Raw genomic sequence first — 15,787 nt, 5'->3', positions numbered from 1 at the left:
AGCAGCAGCACGTGACCTCAGGTGGCTGATCTCCCATCAGCCTGCCGGCTCCTCCCAAGCTCAGGGCACAGAGGGCTCCGCTCAGCGCCCCAGGGAGAGCCGTGTTCCTGGAGGGAACTCAGGGTCACAGACACCCGTGGGTCGGCCTGACCAGTGCCTGGGTGGGGTGGCCCGAGGGCGGGCAGCGGCCCCTGCTGCTCTGGTTGTCCCCATTTTGTGACTCTGGGAGGATGAGGACAGCGCAGCACGGCCATGCCGGGATGACCCCTGGGACGGCAGGGCCCCTATCTCCCCTGGACCCAGTGGAGAGACTGCGGCCAACGCCCCTGGAAGGCCCAGCAAGAGTGGTAGCCCCTCACCCGCCTCCCCCACCAGGCCCTGACCACCTCTGTCATGGTGCCCAATAACAGACCCCACCCCCACCGCCCCTTCTGCTCCTCCTCTCTTCCCAGAAGAGCCAGGGCCTGGCTGGACTCTGCTTCCCATATATAAGGGAGCCTGCGGACTGAGCACCACCACACCCAGTGCTCAGCACCTCCAGCCCCTGTGCAGCAGCCCAGCCCCGGCCTCACCATGTCTCTGACCAACAGCCAGAGGACCATCATCGTGTCCTCCTGGGACAAGGTCTCCTCCCAAGCTGAGGAAATATGTACCGATGCCCTGGAGAGGTAGGTGCCCCATGGGTCGCAGCCTGAGTGTCCAGACCAGGGACGGGGAGAGGTCAGGAGGAGGGACGGTGACGCAGTGGCCAGTCTTCCTGCTCACGGCCTCCACCAGCAGCTGGGGACTGAGTGGCAGGAACAGGGGAGCAGGGGCTGGGCTGGGCCGCACTCCCTGTCTGAAATGCCCGTGTGCGCTCCCTGTGGACTGCACGCTGGGTTTTGCCTTGCAAACACTGCGTGAAAGTGGGCTTCTCCTGACTGCTGGGTGTGGGGCGCCCACCCCCAGGCTCTTCCTCAGCTTCCCGCAGACCAAGACCTACTTCCCGCACTTCGACCTGCGCCCGGGCTCCGCGCAGCTGCGCGCTCACGGCGCCAAGGTGGCGGCCGCACTGGACAAAGCGGTCAAGAACATCGACAACTTGGCCGGCGCGCTGTCCAAGCTGAGCGAGCTGCACGCCTACGTGTTGCGTGTGGACCCGGTCAACTTCAGGGTGAGTGCAGATGGCGGGCGACTGGGTGGGACGGGGCCGGGTGGGCAGGGCTGGGCGCGAGGTCCTGCCTGGGGTAGGAGTTGGGGTCCGGAGCGGCCCGCGGCGGCCACCCCTGCCTGTCCCTGACCGCCCCCTGCCGCACAGCTCCTGTCCCACTGCCTGATGGTCTCCCTGGCCCTGCACCTGCCCGCGGACTTCACCGCCGAGACCCACGCCGCCTGGGACAAGTTCCTGTGGCTAGTGTCCGCCATCCTGACTGAGAAGTACCGCTGAGAGCGCTCCGCACCCCTGGACACCCCCGCCCCATACCTCTGAACCCCCCGGGCCCTCCCTCCACTCCCCAATAAACTCATGTGGACGGACGTGCTGTGTCCTGTATTCCTTGTGCTGGGGGGAAGGGGGCAGAAGCTGTGCCCAGGGGGCTGGGTGGGTGTCCCCAGTGAGCCTTCCATGCACTGAGTCAGGAGCCTGGCACCCTGTCACCCGTGACCCCAGTGTCTGAACTGGGTTCCAGCTGCTCCCGCCGTCCCAGGGGCATCCCCGAGACCTTGGATAGTGGGAGCAGCTCTGGAGCAGCTGTGGGGCAGGGTGGGCAGGGGAGGAGGCCCAGACTTCCTCAGGGGAAAAGGTGTCCTGGGGCCAGCACCCTCCTTTGAAATATGGCCAACTACATCACACCCACCAAACAGAAGCAGGCTGTCCTACACAGAGGCAGCCACCAGAAATCCTCTCTCACTGACACCCATCCCCTGGAACCAGGGCCCCGGGTTGGAGAGTTCGTGTCGGGGGCTCACCTCCCCTCCTCTGTTGCACAGCCCCAGAGCCAGGCCCTGGGCAGGCCCCTGGTGCCCTGCTTCCTGAGTCCTGCAGGCTGGCCAGGAGCTCGCTGTGTGCCCAGGCCTCTGGCATCTCCCTCGTCCACGGCTGGCACCCCTGGAACTGGCCCCTGTCCTAGTGCAGACAGCCCAGACTCCGGCAGCTCTTGCACCACCCTCCTGGCTGAATGCCCTGGGAGCGCCATCAGGCGTCCAGCCTGGCCCAACTCCAGCACAAGCCTGGGCACCAGCCCTCGTAGCACTCTGGGCAGTGTCAGGCCCTGGCACCACTTTCTCTGCCATGGCCCCGGCTGAGCCGTTGGCAGCTCCCTCCCCACCACCAACTCCCCCTGCACAGCCCCATCCATCTTCACTCAATATACAAAAACACTGAAGAAATAACCAGGGGTGGGTGTTGGCACAGTGAGAAGTCACACCCACATCCCTGAGTGCCTGGGTCTGGGTCCTGGCTCCATGTGGGTCAGATCCATTTCTTGCACATGCACCCTGGGAAGGAGGGAGGTGATGACTCAAGGACTTGGGTTCCTGACAGGCTTGGAGACACTGGCTCCCGGCTTAGGCCAGCACAGCTGGAGCTGTTGCAGCTCTTTGGGAAGTGAACCAGTGGGTGGGAGTGCTACCTCCCTTACTCTCTTCTCTCTGCCTTTCAAATACAGAAACATCTTGAGAAGAGAGAGACAGAGACAGGATCAGGCGTTGTGTGGCCCTGATGAAGCACCCTTGGGAGGCCTGCATGTCGTACCAGAGTGCCCGTTGAAGCCCTGCTGCTTCCCTCCCTCAGCTCCCTGGGATGCAGTGGATGACGACCCCTGCACTTAGGGCCCTGCCACCCAGGTGCGACCCGGATGGAGTTCCTCCTGGTTTGCCCAGCTCAGCCCAGTGAAAGCATATGGGGAGTGAAGTAGCAGATGGGAGACCAATCCGAGGACTTCCCTATCTTTGTGTCTCTCTGCCTTTCAAATCAGTAAATAAATAAATAAGTCATTCAAAACAAAATTAGGCCGGATCCGCAGCTCAGTAGGCTAATCCTCGGCCTGCGGCGCCGGCACCCCGGGTTCTAGTCCCGGCTGGGGCACCGGATTCTGTCCGGTTGCTCCTCTTCCAGTCCAGCTCTCTGCCCTGGCCCGGGAGTGCAGTGGAGGATGGCCCAGGTCCTTGGGCCCTGCACCCGCATGGGAGACCAGGAGGAAGCACCTGGCTCCGGGCTTCGGATCAGCATGGTGTACCGGCCGCAGCAGCCATTGGAGGGTGAACCAATGGAAAAGGAATGAGCACAGCATGGGGTTGCTGTCATGGCACAGGGCCCTGTGGCTTAGCCGCCTGCACCTGGCATCAAACTGGAGTCCCTGGCACTCCACCTCTGACCCAGCTCCATGCTACCAGCCTGGGAAAAGCAGGGGACGGTGGCCCCAAGTGTTTGGGCCCTTGAACCCACCTGGGAGACCTGGGTGGAGCCCCTGCTCCTGGCTTCAGCCTGGGTCAGCTAAGGCCTTTGTGGCAGCAGAGCTGTGGGCCGGCAGATGGAGGATCTCTCTCTTCTGTCTCTGCCTCTCTCTTGGAAGTCTTTCACTAAATCAATAAAATAATTTCAGCAAAACACTTGTACTAATATTCACCAGAAACGATAGAGCAGAGCAAATGAGCACACGCAAGGAGGCGTCCATGCTAGCAGAGGCACAGGGTAAGCCACAGGGACACACGGCGGCACGCCCGTCAGGACAGCCTGGAGGGACACGGTGGCACATTGCAGGCCGTGGCCCGTCCCTTCATGCCAACAGGGTGGGAACAGGGCAGCTTCCTAGGATGTCAGAGACACACGTGTCTACCCTGCTGGGAACCCTGCACAGAAGGAAGCCTGTGTTCCCACGGAGCCCACCCCGTGAATGTTCACAGCGGCTGTCTGGGCCATAGCAACCCAAATGTCCTCAAGGCGTGAAGGGACCACGTCCGGCCTTGCCCCAGAGAGGAGTCGAGTGCTGCCGCCCAGCCCCGCCCGGATGAAGGGGAAGGAGGCATCTGCACAGACTGCACCGACGACTCCATGGACACGACGTTCCTTTTGGGATTTACTTATTGGAAAAGCTGAGTTGTAGAGACAGAGACATGGAGAGAGAAAGAGAGAGAGGGAGAGAGAGAGAGGGACAGAGAGAGAGAGGGACAGAGAGAGAGGGACAGAGAGAGATCTTCCATCCACTATTCACTCCACAAACGGCTTCGAAGGCTGGGACTGGGCCAGGCTGAAGCCAGGAGACTGGACACCATCCTGTGTGGCACAGAGGTGGCAGGCACCCAGGCTCTGGGGCCATCTTCTGCTGCTTTCCCAGGCACATTAGGAGCGGGCTGGACTGGAAGAAGAGCAGCCCACCCTCCAACCGCTGCCCACATGGAATGCCTGTGTCACACACAGTGGCTTAACCCACTGTGCACGGTGCTGGCCCATATAGGACATTCTTGCAAAACACAAACTTGTAGTGGTTTCCAGAGGTTGGGAGGGGAGGAGGGCAGCCAGAGCGTGGCTGAGGAGTGTGCGGGTGATGGAGCTGGCTGTGTGTGGCAGCTGCTGGTTACAGCCCAGACAAGCCTAAAGCGACGGAGGTGACTATCTTGTGCTGGGATTTTTCTTCTATCTCGTCGTGTGGGGAGGCTATCGGCCTCACTGCTGGGAGAGCCGGGTCAGGGCCCACCTCCACTCCTGCTGGTGTGGCCCCGGGAGGCAGCACTGACAGCTGCACTACCTGGATTCTGCCACTCCCGCGGGAGACCTGGATGCACTTCCTGGCTCCTGGCCTCAGCCCTGGCCCAGCTCCTGCCGTGCAGGCCCTCGTCTGCCTGGCAAGTACACAAAGGATCTCGAAGACATAGAAGGCAGGTGCCCGTGCTGCAGCAGCCCCGCCCAGGGCAACACTGGGGTCCCCAGCAGCAGCACGTGACCTCAGGTGGCTGATCTCCCATCAGCCTGCCGGCTCCTCCCAAGCTCAGGGCACAGAGGGCTCCGCTCAGCGCCCCAGGGAGAGCCGTGTTCCTGGAGGGAACTCAGGGTCACAGACACCCGTGGGTCGGCCTGACCAGTGCCTGGGCGGGGTGGCCCGAGGGCGGGCAGCGGCCCCTGCTGCTCTGGTTGTCCCCATTTTGTGACTCTGGGAGGATGAGGACAGCGCAGCACGGCCATGCCGGGATGACCCCTGGGACGGCAGGGCCCCTATCTCCCCTGGACCCAGTGGAGAGACTGCGGCCAACGCCCCTGGAAGGCCCAGCAAGAGTGGTAGCCCCTCACCCGCCTCCCCCACCAGGCCCTGACCTCCCTCTGTCATTGCTCCAGATAAGAGACCCCACCCCCACCGCCCCTTCCCCTCTTCCCCTCTTCCCCTCTTCCCAGAAGAGCCAGGGCCTGGCTGGACTCTGCTCCCCGTATATAAGGGAGCCTGCGGGCTGAGCACCACCACACCCAGTGCTCAGCACCTCCAGCCCCTGTGCAGCAGCCCAGCCCCGGCCTCACCATGTCTCTGACCAAGAGCGAGAGGACCATCATCATGTCCCTCTGGGACAAGGTCTCCCCCCAGTCTGAGGCCATCGGCACTGAGGCCCTGGAGAGGTAGGTGCCCCATGGGTCACAGCCTGAGTGTCCAGACCAGGGACGGGGAGAGGTCAGGAGGAGGGACGGTGACGCAGTGGCCAGTCTTCCTGCTCACAGCCTCCACCAGCAGCTGGGGACTGAGTGGCAGGAACAGGGGAGCAGGGGCTGGGCTGGGCCGCAGTCCCTGTCTGAAATGCCCGTGTGCGCTCCCTGTGGACTGCACGCTGGGTTTTGCCTTGCAAACACTGCGTGAAAGTGGGCTTCTCCTGACTGCTGGGTGTGGGGTGCCCGCCCCCAGGCTCTTCCTCAGCTTCCCGCAGACCAAGACCTACTTCCCGCACTTCGACCTGCACGCGGGCTCCGCGCAGCTGCGCACTCACGGCGCCAAGGTGGCGGCCGCGCTGGACGACGCAGTCAAGAACATGGACAACTTGGATAGCGCGCTGTCCCCACTAAGAGACCTGCTCGCCTACAAGCTGCGCATTGACCCGGTCAACTTCAGGGTGAGCGCAGAGCACGGGCGACTGGGTGGGACGGGGCCTTGTGGGCAGGGCTGGGCGCGAGGTCCAGGCCGGGATCGGGGTTGGATTCGGGTAGGCTCTTGGTGTCCACCCCTCCGCCTGCTGCTGACCGCCCCCTGCCGCACAGCTCCTGTCCCACTGCCTGCAGGTCACCCTGGCCAGGAACCTGCCCAGAGACTTCACCGCCGAGGCCCAAGCTGCCTGGGACAAGTTCCTGGGCCGAATGTCTGACGTCAAGACCGCTAAGTAGTCCTGAGCGTTCTCCGCACCCCTGGACAGCCGGACACCCCTCCCGTGTCCCTGACCCGCCCGGGCACCCTCTCCACTCCCCAATAAACTCATGCAGAAGGATGAGCTGTGTCCCGCGTTCCTTGTGCCAGGGGAAAGGGGCAGAAGCTGTGCCCAGCGGGCCGGGTCGGTGTCCACAGTGCGGGCCGACTCCCGCGACCCTAGGGGCTGCACTGGGGATCCAGCCGCTCCCTCCATCCCGGGGAGCATCCCCAGGTCCCTCGGAGAGTTCGAGCGGCACAGGCGCTCTGAGTCCCGCAGGCTGAAGGCTGGGCACTCCTTTGGCACAGGCCGGTCGTTGATCTGATAAGGTCATGCAGGGCGGTGGCGCCGGCGCCGGCCAGGTACAATAAGTGCACCCGCCACATTCGGTCCCGCTCCAGATCTCTGGCCAGGATCGCACATCCGGGAGGTGCTGGGGCACAGTGGGTCCTGCGGGGTTACAGACCCTCAGCGAGGCCAGAGCAGGAACTCAGTTCAGGAGCAGGGAAGAGCTGTCACGGAGCCTCACGGCTGCCTGCAGGTGCTCCTCCCAGGAGCTACAACGGGAGCAGGGGCCTGGCTTCATTCACCCCGAGGCACTCCCTGTGGTCCGTGTGGTTCCTGGGTCTTTTACTTTAAACATGCTAATATACCTCGTGATGTGACAGAGTCTAGACATTACGGGTTTTTTAAAGGAGATTTATTTATTTGAAAGGCAGAGTTACAGAGAAAGAGGCAGAGACAGAGAACAAGAGATCTTCCATCTGCTGGATGGCTCCTCAAATGGCCACAGTGGCCAGGGCTGGGCCAGACCACAGTCAGGCGCCAGGAGCTTCTTCCAGACCTCCCCGTGGGTGCAGGGGCCCAAGCACCCAGGCGTCTCCCACTGCAGTCCCAGGAGCATCAGCAGGGCGCTGGGTCAGAAGTGGAGCCCCCGGGGCCTGAACTGCTGCCCACACGGGACTTGGGCTCCACAGGCAGCATCTTTCCCCGCTACGCCACTACTCCACCCTTAGCCTGAGTCCTAACAGCCTAGCCACACACGGGCCTGAAGGCATGTTGAGGGCAAGCTGAAGGCGGTGCCATGCAGCCTCGTGCTCCCCCTCCCAGCCCTGTCCAGGGGCCCCTCCCCCAATCCGAGTCTCCCCAGGCCCCAGTAAGGAGCTAGGGTACTGGGGCTCCCAGTCTTGGAAACAACTAACACAGTGAGGAGATCCTGGAAGACAGCTCCTGGCTGAGGATCCCAGACTGTGCCGGGGCCGCCAGGCAGATGGCACCCAGCCCTGAAGAGGGGTCCTGGGGCTGGGGTCTTGAGCCTGTTGTGCAGAGCTGCCCCTCCCCCACATACTGAGATCCTGTTCCCAGAGCTGTGAGGGAGGGGCTTAGAGAACTGACCCCACGTTACCTGCAGATATGGGTAAGCTGGACCGGGGAGTTCCCCTGCCTTCTGCCCCCTGCACCCCCCATCCCCGCAGCCCACCCCTGGTCTTTGAATAAAGTCTGAGTGAGTGGCCGACAGTGTCCGTGGAGTCTCTGTGACCTGAGGTGCAGGGCCGGCCTGGGGACACGTCCGTGCAGGTTCCGAGGCCCCTGTGCAGCTGCAGGGGACAGGAGTGGGCAACTGGCTGGTTCCTTCCTTCCTGCTTGCAAGTCCACGAGGGGCTGCTGAAAGAATCCCCCCCCCGACACATGCACACACTCGTGCCACTCGGCTGCCTCCAGCCTGGGTCCCGGGCTGTCCCAGATCTCGGGGGGGCACTGGCTCTCCCTCAGCCTCCCAAACGTACCCACCCACCCACCCACCCACCCACAGTGCAGACAAAACCGGAGGTCGAGTGCAGGCTGCAGATCCCAGCAGCACCCGGGGACGCTCACTCCTAAGACCCTTAGGTCGCGCTTGGGGCCAGTGAGGCCCGGTGCCTACGCGGCCACCCTGGGGCTGGCACCCCTGCCTTGAGGCAGCGGGGGCCCGGGGTGGACAGTGCCCGCGGCAGGCTTCCTTCCTGAAGAGGGAGGTTTGCCGTGCCATCCAGCCCCTGGCTAACACCAGTGTCCTCTCACGCCCAGTCTGGGACTCCTCCTTGGAGGACACCGTGGCAGCCCCTTGGGCACCTCGGGGGCAGTGGGAGCCGTGGGAAGGGGCGTCTTCGCTCCTTGAGAGGAAGGGAGACAGGTGAGGGTGGGGCGGGACAGGTGCACCTGAGCAGGTGAGTGGGCAGACTGTGGTGCCGCCGTAGCCAGGAATGGTGGGGCACCGCCGTATCCGGGAATGGTGGGGCACCGCCGTAGCCGGGAATGGTGGGGCACCGCCGTAGCCGGGAATGGTGGGGCACGGCTGAACCTGCAACACTGCCTGCTGAGGAGCAGCCGGGCGCAGGAGCCCACCCACTGGGGTAGAGACCCCGCTTCTCCGACCAGAAGCCCAGCTCCGTGCAGCTCAGGTTGGGGAGCAGTGGTCATCGATGACCAGGCTGGAGACTCGGCTTCTTAGCCGCTGGCTTGCTTCCTCTGCTCCCGCCTGGGTTTTGTGGTCAGTCAGCAGAAGGGCGGGGGGGGGCTCCAGTGCCCAGGTCTGTGGGGGGGTGGAGGCACTGTGAGGGGACCACTTGGGGGTGCGGCTGGCAGGGCGTGACCCCATGTGCTCTGTGGGTCTCCTGGAGTTCCATTCAGGGACGTGGCCCCCACAAGTGCCAGGGCTCAGCAGTGGGAGACACACTGCCCGGAGGCGGCACACCCACATTAGGTGGACCACAGACGCCAGTCCTCTGCTGGCCCCGGCTGTGTCCGGCTTCCCCTGACCCCCGCGTGCCCTCTCGGGTCCAGGGCCACCTCTGCAGCAAGCAGAGGCGCTCACTTGCCTGGAATCACGGCAGGCCAGTCCTGCTTGGTTTAACCCAGAGTGGACACTGATAAGTGTCATAAGTAGAAAGTATAGCTAATTGGCGTCATGGGTATACAGCTGCTATTTAGTAGGTTAGGAATTTGTGTGTGTGGCTGTCTCTGTAATTACAATTACAACCTCAGTGCCTTAAGTCATCAACACTCAGCTTATAATGTCTGTGTGCATCTTGTTTCATAATTGGATAATGAATCTATATTCAAATTAATGTAACGTTGATTTCTGTCCAAGAAAAATAAATGCAAGCATTTAAAAAATCTATGACTTTTTTTAAAAGTCCACATGTTGAATAATCCCATTTATTAAACACACACACACACACACACACACAACAAGCAAATCCGTGGAAACAGAGAGGAGGTTGGTGGGCTGGAGGAGGGGCTGGAGGCACTGCCCCGGCAGTTTGGGAGTAGAGGTGGGGAGGGTCGCACGCGCTGGCTTGACAGCTCAGTGTGGGAGCTGCAAGGCTCGGCTAGGCACTCAGCAGGTGCAGGTGTTGGCCGCCCGCAACGGAACTCCTGCTGCGAGCCACCCCGACCGACCGCGCGGCGGCCCAGCCCGGGAGTCGCTGTCACCATCTCGCGCAGCGCCCGCGCTCTGCCGGGGTTCCGCGTCCTGTCCAGGTCTCCCTCTGCGCGTGTGCATAACATGTGTCTCCGCTGAATGTTTCAAATGTGTGTTTTGCTGAAAGGCCTGGGGTTCAGAGCGAGCCCGAAAGTGGCGGACCGAGACTGCGTGCGTGCGCGGGCCTCCGGGTGCGCGCGGCGGCGCCGCGGGGCGGGACGGGCCTGCGCCACGCCCCCAGAGGCCCGCGGGGACCCGGCCCGCCGCGCCCGCCGCGCCCGCCGCTGCACGCCGCGCCCGCCGCTGCCCGCCGCGCCCGCCGCTGCCCGCCGCTGCCCGCCGCTGCGGGATGGCGCTGTCGGCGGCGGAGCGGGCGCTGCTGCGCGCCCTGTGGAAGAAGCTGGGGAGCAACGTGGGCGTCTACGCGACCGAGGCCCTGGAGAGGTGCGCACCGGGAGGGCGCCCCCGGCCCGCCGCGCCCCGCGCCCGCGGGGCCCCCACACGCACCACATCCCCCTCCTCCCGCAGAACCTTGGAGGCCTTCCCGCGCACCAAGATCTACTTCTCCCACATGGACCTGAGCCCGGGCTCCGCCCAGGTCAGAGCCCACGGCCGCAAGGTGGCCGACGCGCTGACCCTCGCCGCAGACCACCTGGACGACCTGCCCGGCGCCCTGTCCGCTCTGAGCGACCTGCACGTGCGCACGCTGCGCGTGGACCCCCACCACTTCGGGGTGAGCGCCGGGACTTCGCCGGGGAGGGGGCTCCCCTAGGCGGGGTGGGGGAGGAGAATCGATGGACCGCGAGCGGGAACGACCCCTCCCTGCAGCTGCTGGGCCACTGTCTGCTGGTGACCCTCGCCCGGCACTACCCTGGAGACTTCGGCCCCGCCATGCACGCCTCGGTGGACAAATTCCTGCACCACGTGATCTCGGCGCTGACCTCCAAGTACCGCTGAATGGAGGGTGGGAGGTCGTGGGACGCCCCGCCCCCCGCGACGCCGTCGCGTTGGAGTAAAGCCCCGGGGCAGCAGCCTGAACCGAGTGCTCCCTGGGGATGCGTGTGTGGGGATGGCCTCGGGTCCGCAAACCAAGGGGCTGGCGGGTTTGGGGCACCAGGTCCCAAATTCCAATTCCTTGGCCTTGGCCAGGAGGGTGGCAGGCGGGAGGTGGTCGGGGGGCTGTTGATGCCCAGTCCAGGCCCTTCGCAGTACTGCTCGCTTAGTCCTCCTGGACTCCGCTCAAACCCAGCTGCACAGGCCTGGTGCCAGGCCGAGGCCCTTCTGTCTCCCGGGGCGGAGTCCGGCCTAGGCCCTGGCAGCCGCACAGCGGACAATCGGGGAAGGGAGCCCCCTGCTGCCCAGCGCAGGAACCGGGCCCTGGACGTCGGAGGTCCGTGGCGAGACAGGACCCCTGGACCAGCCTTGCAGCCCACGGGGCTGGCGGGACCCCACCCCTCCCTGGAAAGCCAGAGCTGCCCTCGCCCAGGATTTTGCCTCAGATGTGCAGTCAGCCACTGCAGAAACTCCACCTTCTGACCTACTTCTTCGAGGTCCACGTGACACTCGGCAAACTCACTCCTGCACGGCAGTACCGCTCGGCAGAAGCAGCCACATGGAGACACACAGCATTCTTTTGAGAGGGTTGATTTGAGAGGCAGAGTGACGAGGGGTGGGGTGGGGGAAGGTCTTCCACCGCTGGTTCACTCCCCAGACCTGCGATGTCCGAGGCCAGGAACCTGGAGCTCCATCCGGGTCTCCGACCGCATCTGCCCTCCCCGGCACCTGGATCAGAAGTGCACAGGAGCTGGGACTTGAGCCAGGCACTGCTACGTGGGACAAGGATGTCTGTAAACTGTGGTTTCTGGGGCGCCTGCGAGGTGTTCCCAGGAGAGAAGCGAGCTCAGGGGAAGATCCGCCGGCGTGGGTGTCGGGCCTAGCAGCCGAGATGCCCAGGCTGTGCCAGGACTTGATGCCTGGCTCCTGCGGACTCTGGGGGGTGACAGTCACTTCAAGCACCTGGGCCCCTGCCACCCATGTGGGAGCCCTGCATTTCCAGTCTGGGCTCCTGGCGTTGGCTTGGCCCGGCCACCGCCACTGCGGGCACCGGCAGTGAGCCAGATGGAAGGTCGTCCTTTTCACATAAATATTTGTGTAGTTTGGTGCGGTTTAGTGTATTTGCAGTGCTGGGTGCCCTGGCTCACCACGTTCTGGAACTTTTCTTCTTTAAAGATTTGTCCATTTGTAAGCAGCTGGGACTGGGCCAGGCTGAAGCCAGGAGCCTCCGGCATTCGTGGCAGGGGCCCAGCTGCTGCCTCCCCAGGGGCGTTAGTGGGACGCTGGGTTGGGAACTGAGCAGCTGGGCCTCAAACCAACACTGACACGAGCTTAACCCGCGGAGCCCCATCGGGGCACCGAGACCGCAACTTCTAGAGGACCACAATGCTGACGACGGTGCTTTGTCTGCCAAGACGCCCATGCAGTGTGGGGCAGGTGTTTAGCTCAGCTGTTAGGGAGCTCCTCGCTCCGGCTTCTCGCGCATGTAGTGCCGGCTCAAGTCGTTGGGTTCCTGCCCCGCACATGGGAGACCCGCACTCAACTCCTGTCTCCCAGAGAGAAGTTAACTACTGGAGGAGGGCTCTCCATTTACCTCCGAAACAATAAATTTAAAAACTATTTTTAAAGATTTATATGAAAGGCAGAGTTTCAGGGAGAGACAGAGACTGAGTGAGATCTTCCATCTGATGTTTCACTCCACTAACGGCAGCGATAGCAGGAGCAGGGTGGATCCGCAGCTGGGAGCCAGGAGCCGGGAACTTCCTCCAGACCTCCCCGTGGGTGCAGGGGCCCAAGCACCAGGCGTCTCCCACTGCAGTCCCAGGAGCATCAGCAGGGCACTGGGTCAGAAGTGGAGCCCCCGGGGCCTGAACTGCTGCCCACACGGGACTTGGGCTCCACAGGCAGCATCTTTCCCCGCTACGCCACTACTCCACCCTTAGCCTGAGTCCTAACCGCCTAGCCACACACGGGCCTGAAGGCATGTTGAGGGCAAGCTGAAGGCGGTGCCATGCAGCCTCGTGCTCCCCCTCCCGGCCCTGTCCAGGGGCCCCTCCCCCAATCCGAGTCTCCCCAGGCCCCAGTAAGGAGCTAGGGTACTGGGGCTCCCAGTCTTGGAAACAACTAACACAGTGAGGAGATCCTGGAAGACAGCTCCTGGCTGAGGATCCCAGACTGTGCCGGGGCCGCCAGGCAGATGGCACCCAGCCCTGAAGAGGGGTCCTGAGCTGGGGTCTTGAGCCTGTTGTGCAGAGCTGCCCCTCCCCCACATACTGAGATCCTGTTCCCAGAGCTGTGAGGGAGGGGCTTAGAGAACTGACCCCACGTTACCTGCAGATATGGGTAAGCTGGGGTCGGGGAGTTCCCCTGCCCCCTGTCCCCTCCCGCATCCCCACTCTGCACCCCACCCCTGGTCTTTGAATAAAGCTTGAATGTCAGTGGAGTCTCTGTGTCCCTGAGGTGGGGGAGATGGGCTGGAAGACTCCACGGGCACACACTGACCCCCTCTGCAGCAGCTGTGGGGCAGGGTGGGCAGGGGAGGAGGCTCCAGATTCCTCAGGGGGAAAGGTATCCTGGGGCCAGCACCCTCCTTTGAAATATGGCCAACTACATCACACCCACCAAACAGAAGCAGGCTGTCCTACACAGAGGCAGCCACCAGAAATCCTCTCTCACTGACACCCATCCCCTGGAACCAGGGCCCCGGGTTGGAGAGTTCGTGTCGGGGGCTCCCCTCCCCTCCTCTGTTGCACAGCCCCAGAGCCAGGCCCTGGGCAGGCCCCTGGTGCCCTGCTTCCTGAGTCCTGCAGGCTGGCCAGGAGCTTGCTGTGTGCCCAGGCCTCTGGCATCTCCCTCGTCCACGGCTGGCACCCCTGGAACTGGCCCCTGTCCTAGTGCAGACAGCCCAGACTCCGGCAGCTCTTGCACACCCTCCTGGCTGAATGCCCTGGGAGCGCCATCAGGCGTCCAGCCTGGCCCAACCCCAGCACAAGCCTGGGCACCAGCCCTCGTAGCACTCTGGGCAGTGTCAGGCCCTGGCACCGCTTTCTCTGCCATGGCCCCGGCTGAGCCGTTGGCAGCTCCCTCCCCACCACCAACTCCCCCTGCACAGCCCCATCCATCTTCACTCAATATACAAAAACACTGAAGAGATAACCAGGGGTGGGTGTTGGCACAGTGAGAAGTCACACCCACATCCCTGAGTGCCTGGGTCTGGGTCCTGGCTCCATGTGGGTCAGATCCATTTCTTGCACAGTGCACCCTGGGAAGGAGGGAGGTGATGACTCAAGGACTTGGGTTCCTGACAGGCACTGGAGACACTGGCTCCCGGCTTAGGCCAGCACAGCTGGAGCTGTTGCAGCTCTTTGGGAAATGAACCAGTGGGTGGGAGTGCTACCTCCCTTACTCTCTTCTCTCTGCCTTTCAAATACAGAAACATCTTGAGAAGAGAGAGACAGAGACAGGATCAGGCGTTGTGTGGCCCCTGATGAAGCGCCTTTGGGAGACCTGCATGTCATACCAGAGTGCCCGTTGAAGCCCTGCTGCTTCCCTCCCTCAGCTCCCTGGGATGCAGTGGATGACGACCCCTGCACTTAGGGCCCTGCCACCCAGGTGCGACCCGGATGGAGTTCCTCCTGGTTTGCCCAGCTCAGCCCAGTGAAAGCATATGGGGAGTGAAGTAGCAGATGGGAGACCAATCCGAGGACTTCCCTATCTTTGTGTCACTCTGCCTTTCAAATCAGTAAATAAATAAATAAGTCATTCAAAACAAAATTAGGCCAGATCCGCAGCTCAGTAGGCTAATCCTCGTCCTGCGGCGCAGGCACCCCGGGTTCTAGTCCCGGCTGGGGCACCGGATTCTGTCTGGTTGCCCCTCTTCCAGTCCAGCTCTCTGCCCTGGCCCGGGAGTGCAGTGGAGGATGGCCCAGGTCCTTGGGCCCTGCACCCGCATGGGAGACCAGGAGGAAGCACCTGGCTCCGGGCTTCGGATCAGCATGGTGCACCGGCCGCAGCAGCCATTGGAGGGTGAACCAATGGAAAAGGAATGAGCACAGCATGGGGTTGCTGTCATGGCACAGGGCCCTGTGGCTTAGCCGCCTGCACCTGGCATCAAACTGGAGTCCCTGGCGCTCCACCTCTGACCCAGCTCCATGCTACCAGCCTGGGAAAAGCAGGGGACGGTGGCCCCAAGTGTTTGGGCCCTTGAACCCACCTGGGAGACCTGGGTGGAGCCCCTCTCCTGGTTTCAGCCTGGGTCACTTAAGGCCTTTGTGGCAGCAGAGCTGTGGGCCGGCAGATGGAGGAGCTCTCTTTCCCTGTCTCTCCCGCTCTCTTGGAAGTCTTTCAATAAATCAATAAAAGAGAAGGAAGCCTGTGTTCCCACGGAGCCCACCCCGTGAATGTTCACAGCGGCTGTCTGGGCCATAGCAACCCAAATGTCCTCAAGGCGTGCACGGACCACGTCCGGCCTTGCCCCAGAGAGGAGTCGAGTGCTGCCGCCCAGCCCCGCCCGGATGAAGGGGAAGGAGGCATCTGCACAGACTGCACCGACGACTCCATGGACACGATGCTCCTTTTGGGATTTACTTATTGGAAAAGCTGAGTTGTAGAGACAGAGACATGGAGAGAGAAAGAGAGAGAGGGAGAGAGAGAGAGGGAGAGAGAGAGGGACAGAGAAAGAGAGGGACAGAGAGAGAGGGACAGAGAGAGATCTTCCATCCAGTGTTCACTCCACAAACGGCTTCGAAGGCTGGGACTGGGCCAGGCTGGAGCCAGGAGCCTGGACACCATCCTGTGTGGCACGGAGGTGGCAGGCACCCAGGCTCTGGGGCCATCTTCTGCTGCTTTCCCAGGCACATTAGGAGCGGGCTGGACTGGAAGAAGAGCAGCCCACCCTCCAACCGCTGCCCACATGGA

The 15,787-nt window shown here is 62.8% G+C and overlaps 3 protein-coding genes across 3 annotated transcripts; all 3 read left to right on the top strand.

The window, feature by feature from the left end:
• LOC149120668 (hemoglobin subunit zeta-like) lies at positions 1–1,515 on the top strand. Its single transcript, XM_089321664.1, has 3 exons — positions 1–668; positions 949–1,153; positions 1,298–1,515. The coding sequence occupies exons 1-3, from the start codon at positions 574–576 to the stop codon at positions 1,424–1,426; spliced, it is 429 nt and encodes a 142-aa protein (XP_089177790.1). The 5' UTR covers positions 1–573; the 3' UTR covers positions 1,427–1,515.
• A 3,971-nt stretch (positions 1,516–5,486) lies between these two features.
• LOC149120667 (hemoglobin subunit zeta-like) lies at positions 5,487–6,334 on the top strand. The gene is made up of 3 exons (XM_089320837.1): positions 5,487–5,581; positions 5,862–6,066; positions 6,212–6,334. The coding sequence occupies exons 1-3, from the start codon at positions 5,487–5,489 to the stop codon at positions 6,332–6,334; spliced, it is 423 nt and encodes a 140-aa protein (XP_089176963.1).
• A 3,832-nt stretch (positions 6,335–10,166) lies between these two features.
• Positions 10,167–10,774, top strand: LOC100328804 (hemoglobin subunit theta 1). The gene is made up of 3 exons (NM_001171501.1): positions 10,167–10,261; positions 10,346–10,550; positions 10,646–10,774. Exons 1-3 carry the CDS (start codon positions 10,167–10,169, stop codon positions 10,772–10,774), a joined length of 429 nt encoding a protein of 142 aa, NP_001164972.1.
• The last annotated feature ends 5,013 nt before the right edge of the window (positions 10,775–15,787 follow it).

This window comes from Oryctolagus cuniculus, chromosome 19 (assembly GCF_051225735.1).
Source record: "Oryctolagus cuniculus isolate XC-2025 breed Fujian yellow rabbit chromosome 19, ASM5122573v1, whole genome shotgun sequence".
Lineage (NCBI taxonomy): Eukaryota > Metazoa > Chordata > Mammalia > Lagomorpha > Leporidae > Oryctolagus > Oryctolagus cuniculus.
This window is presented reverse-complemented; position numbering and strand designations above follow the sequence as displayed.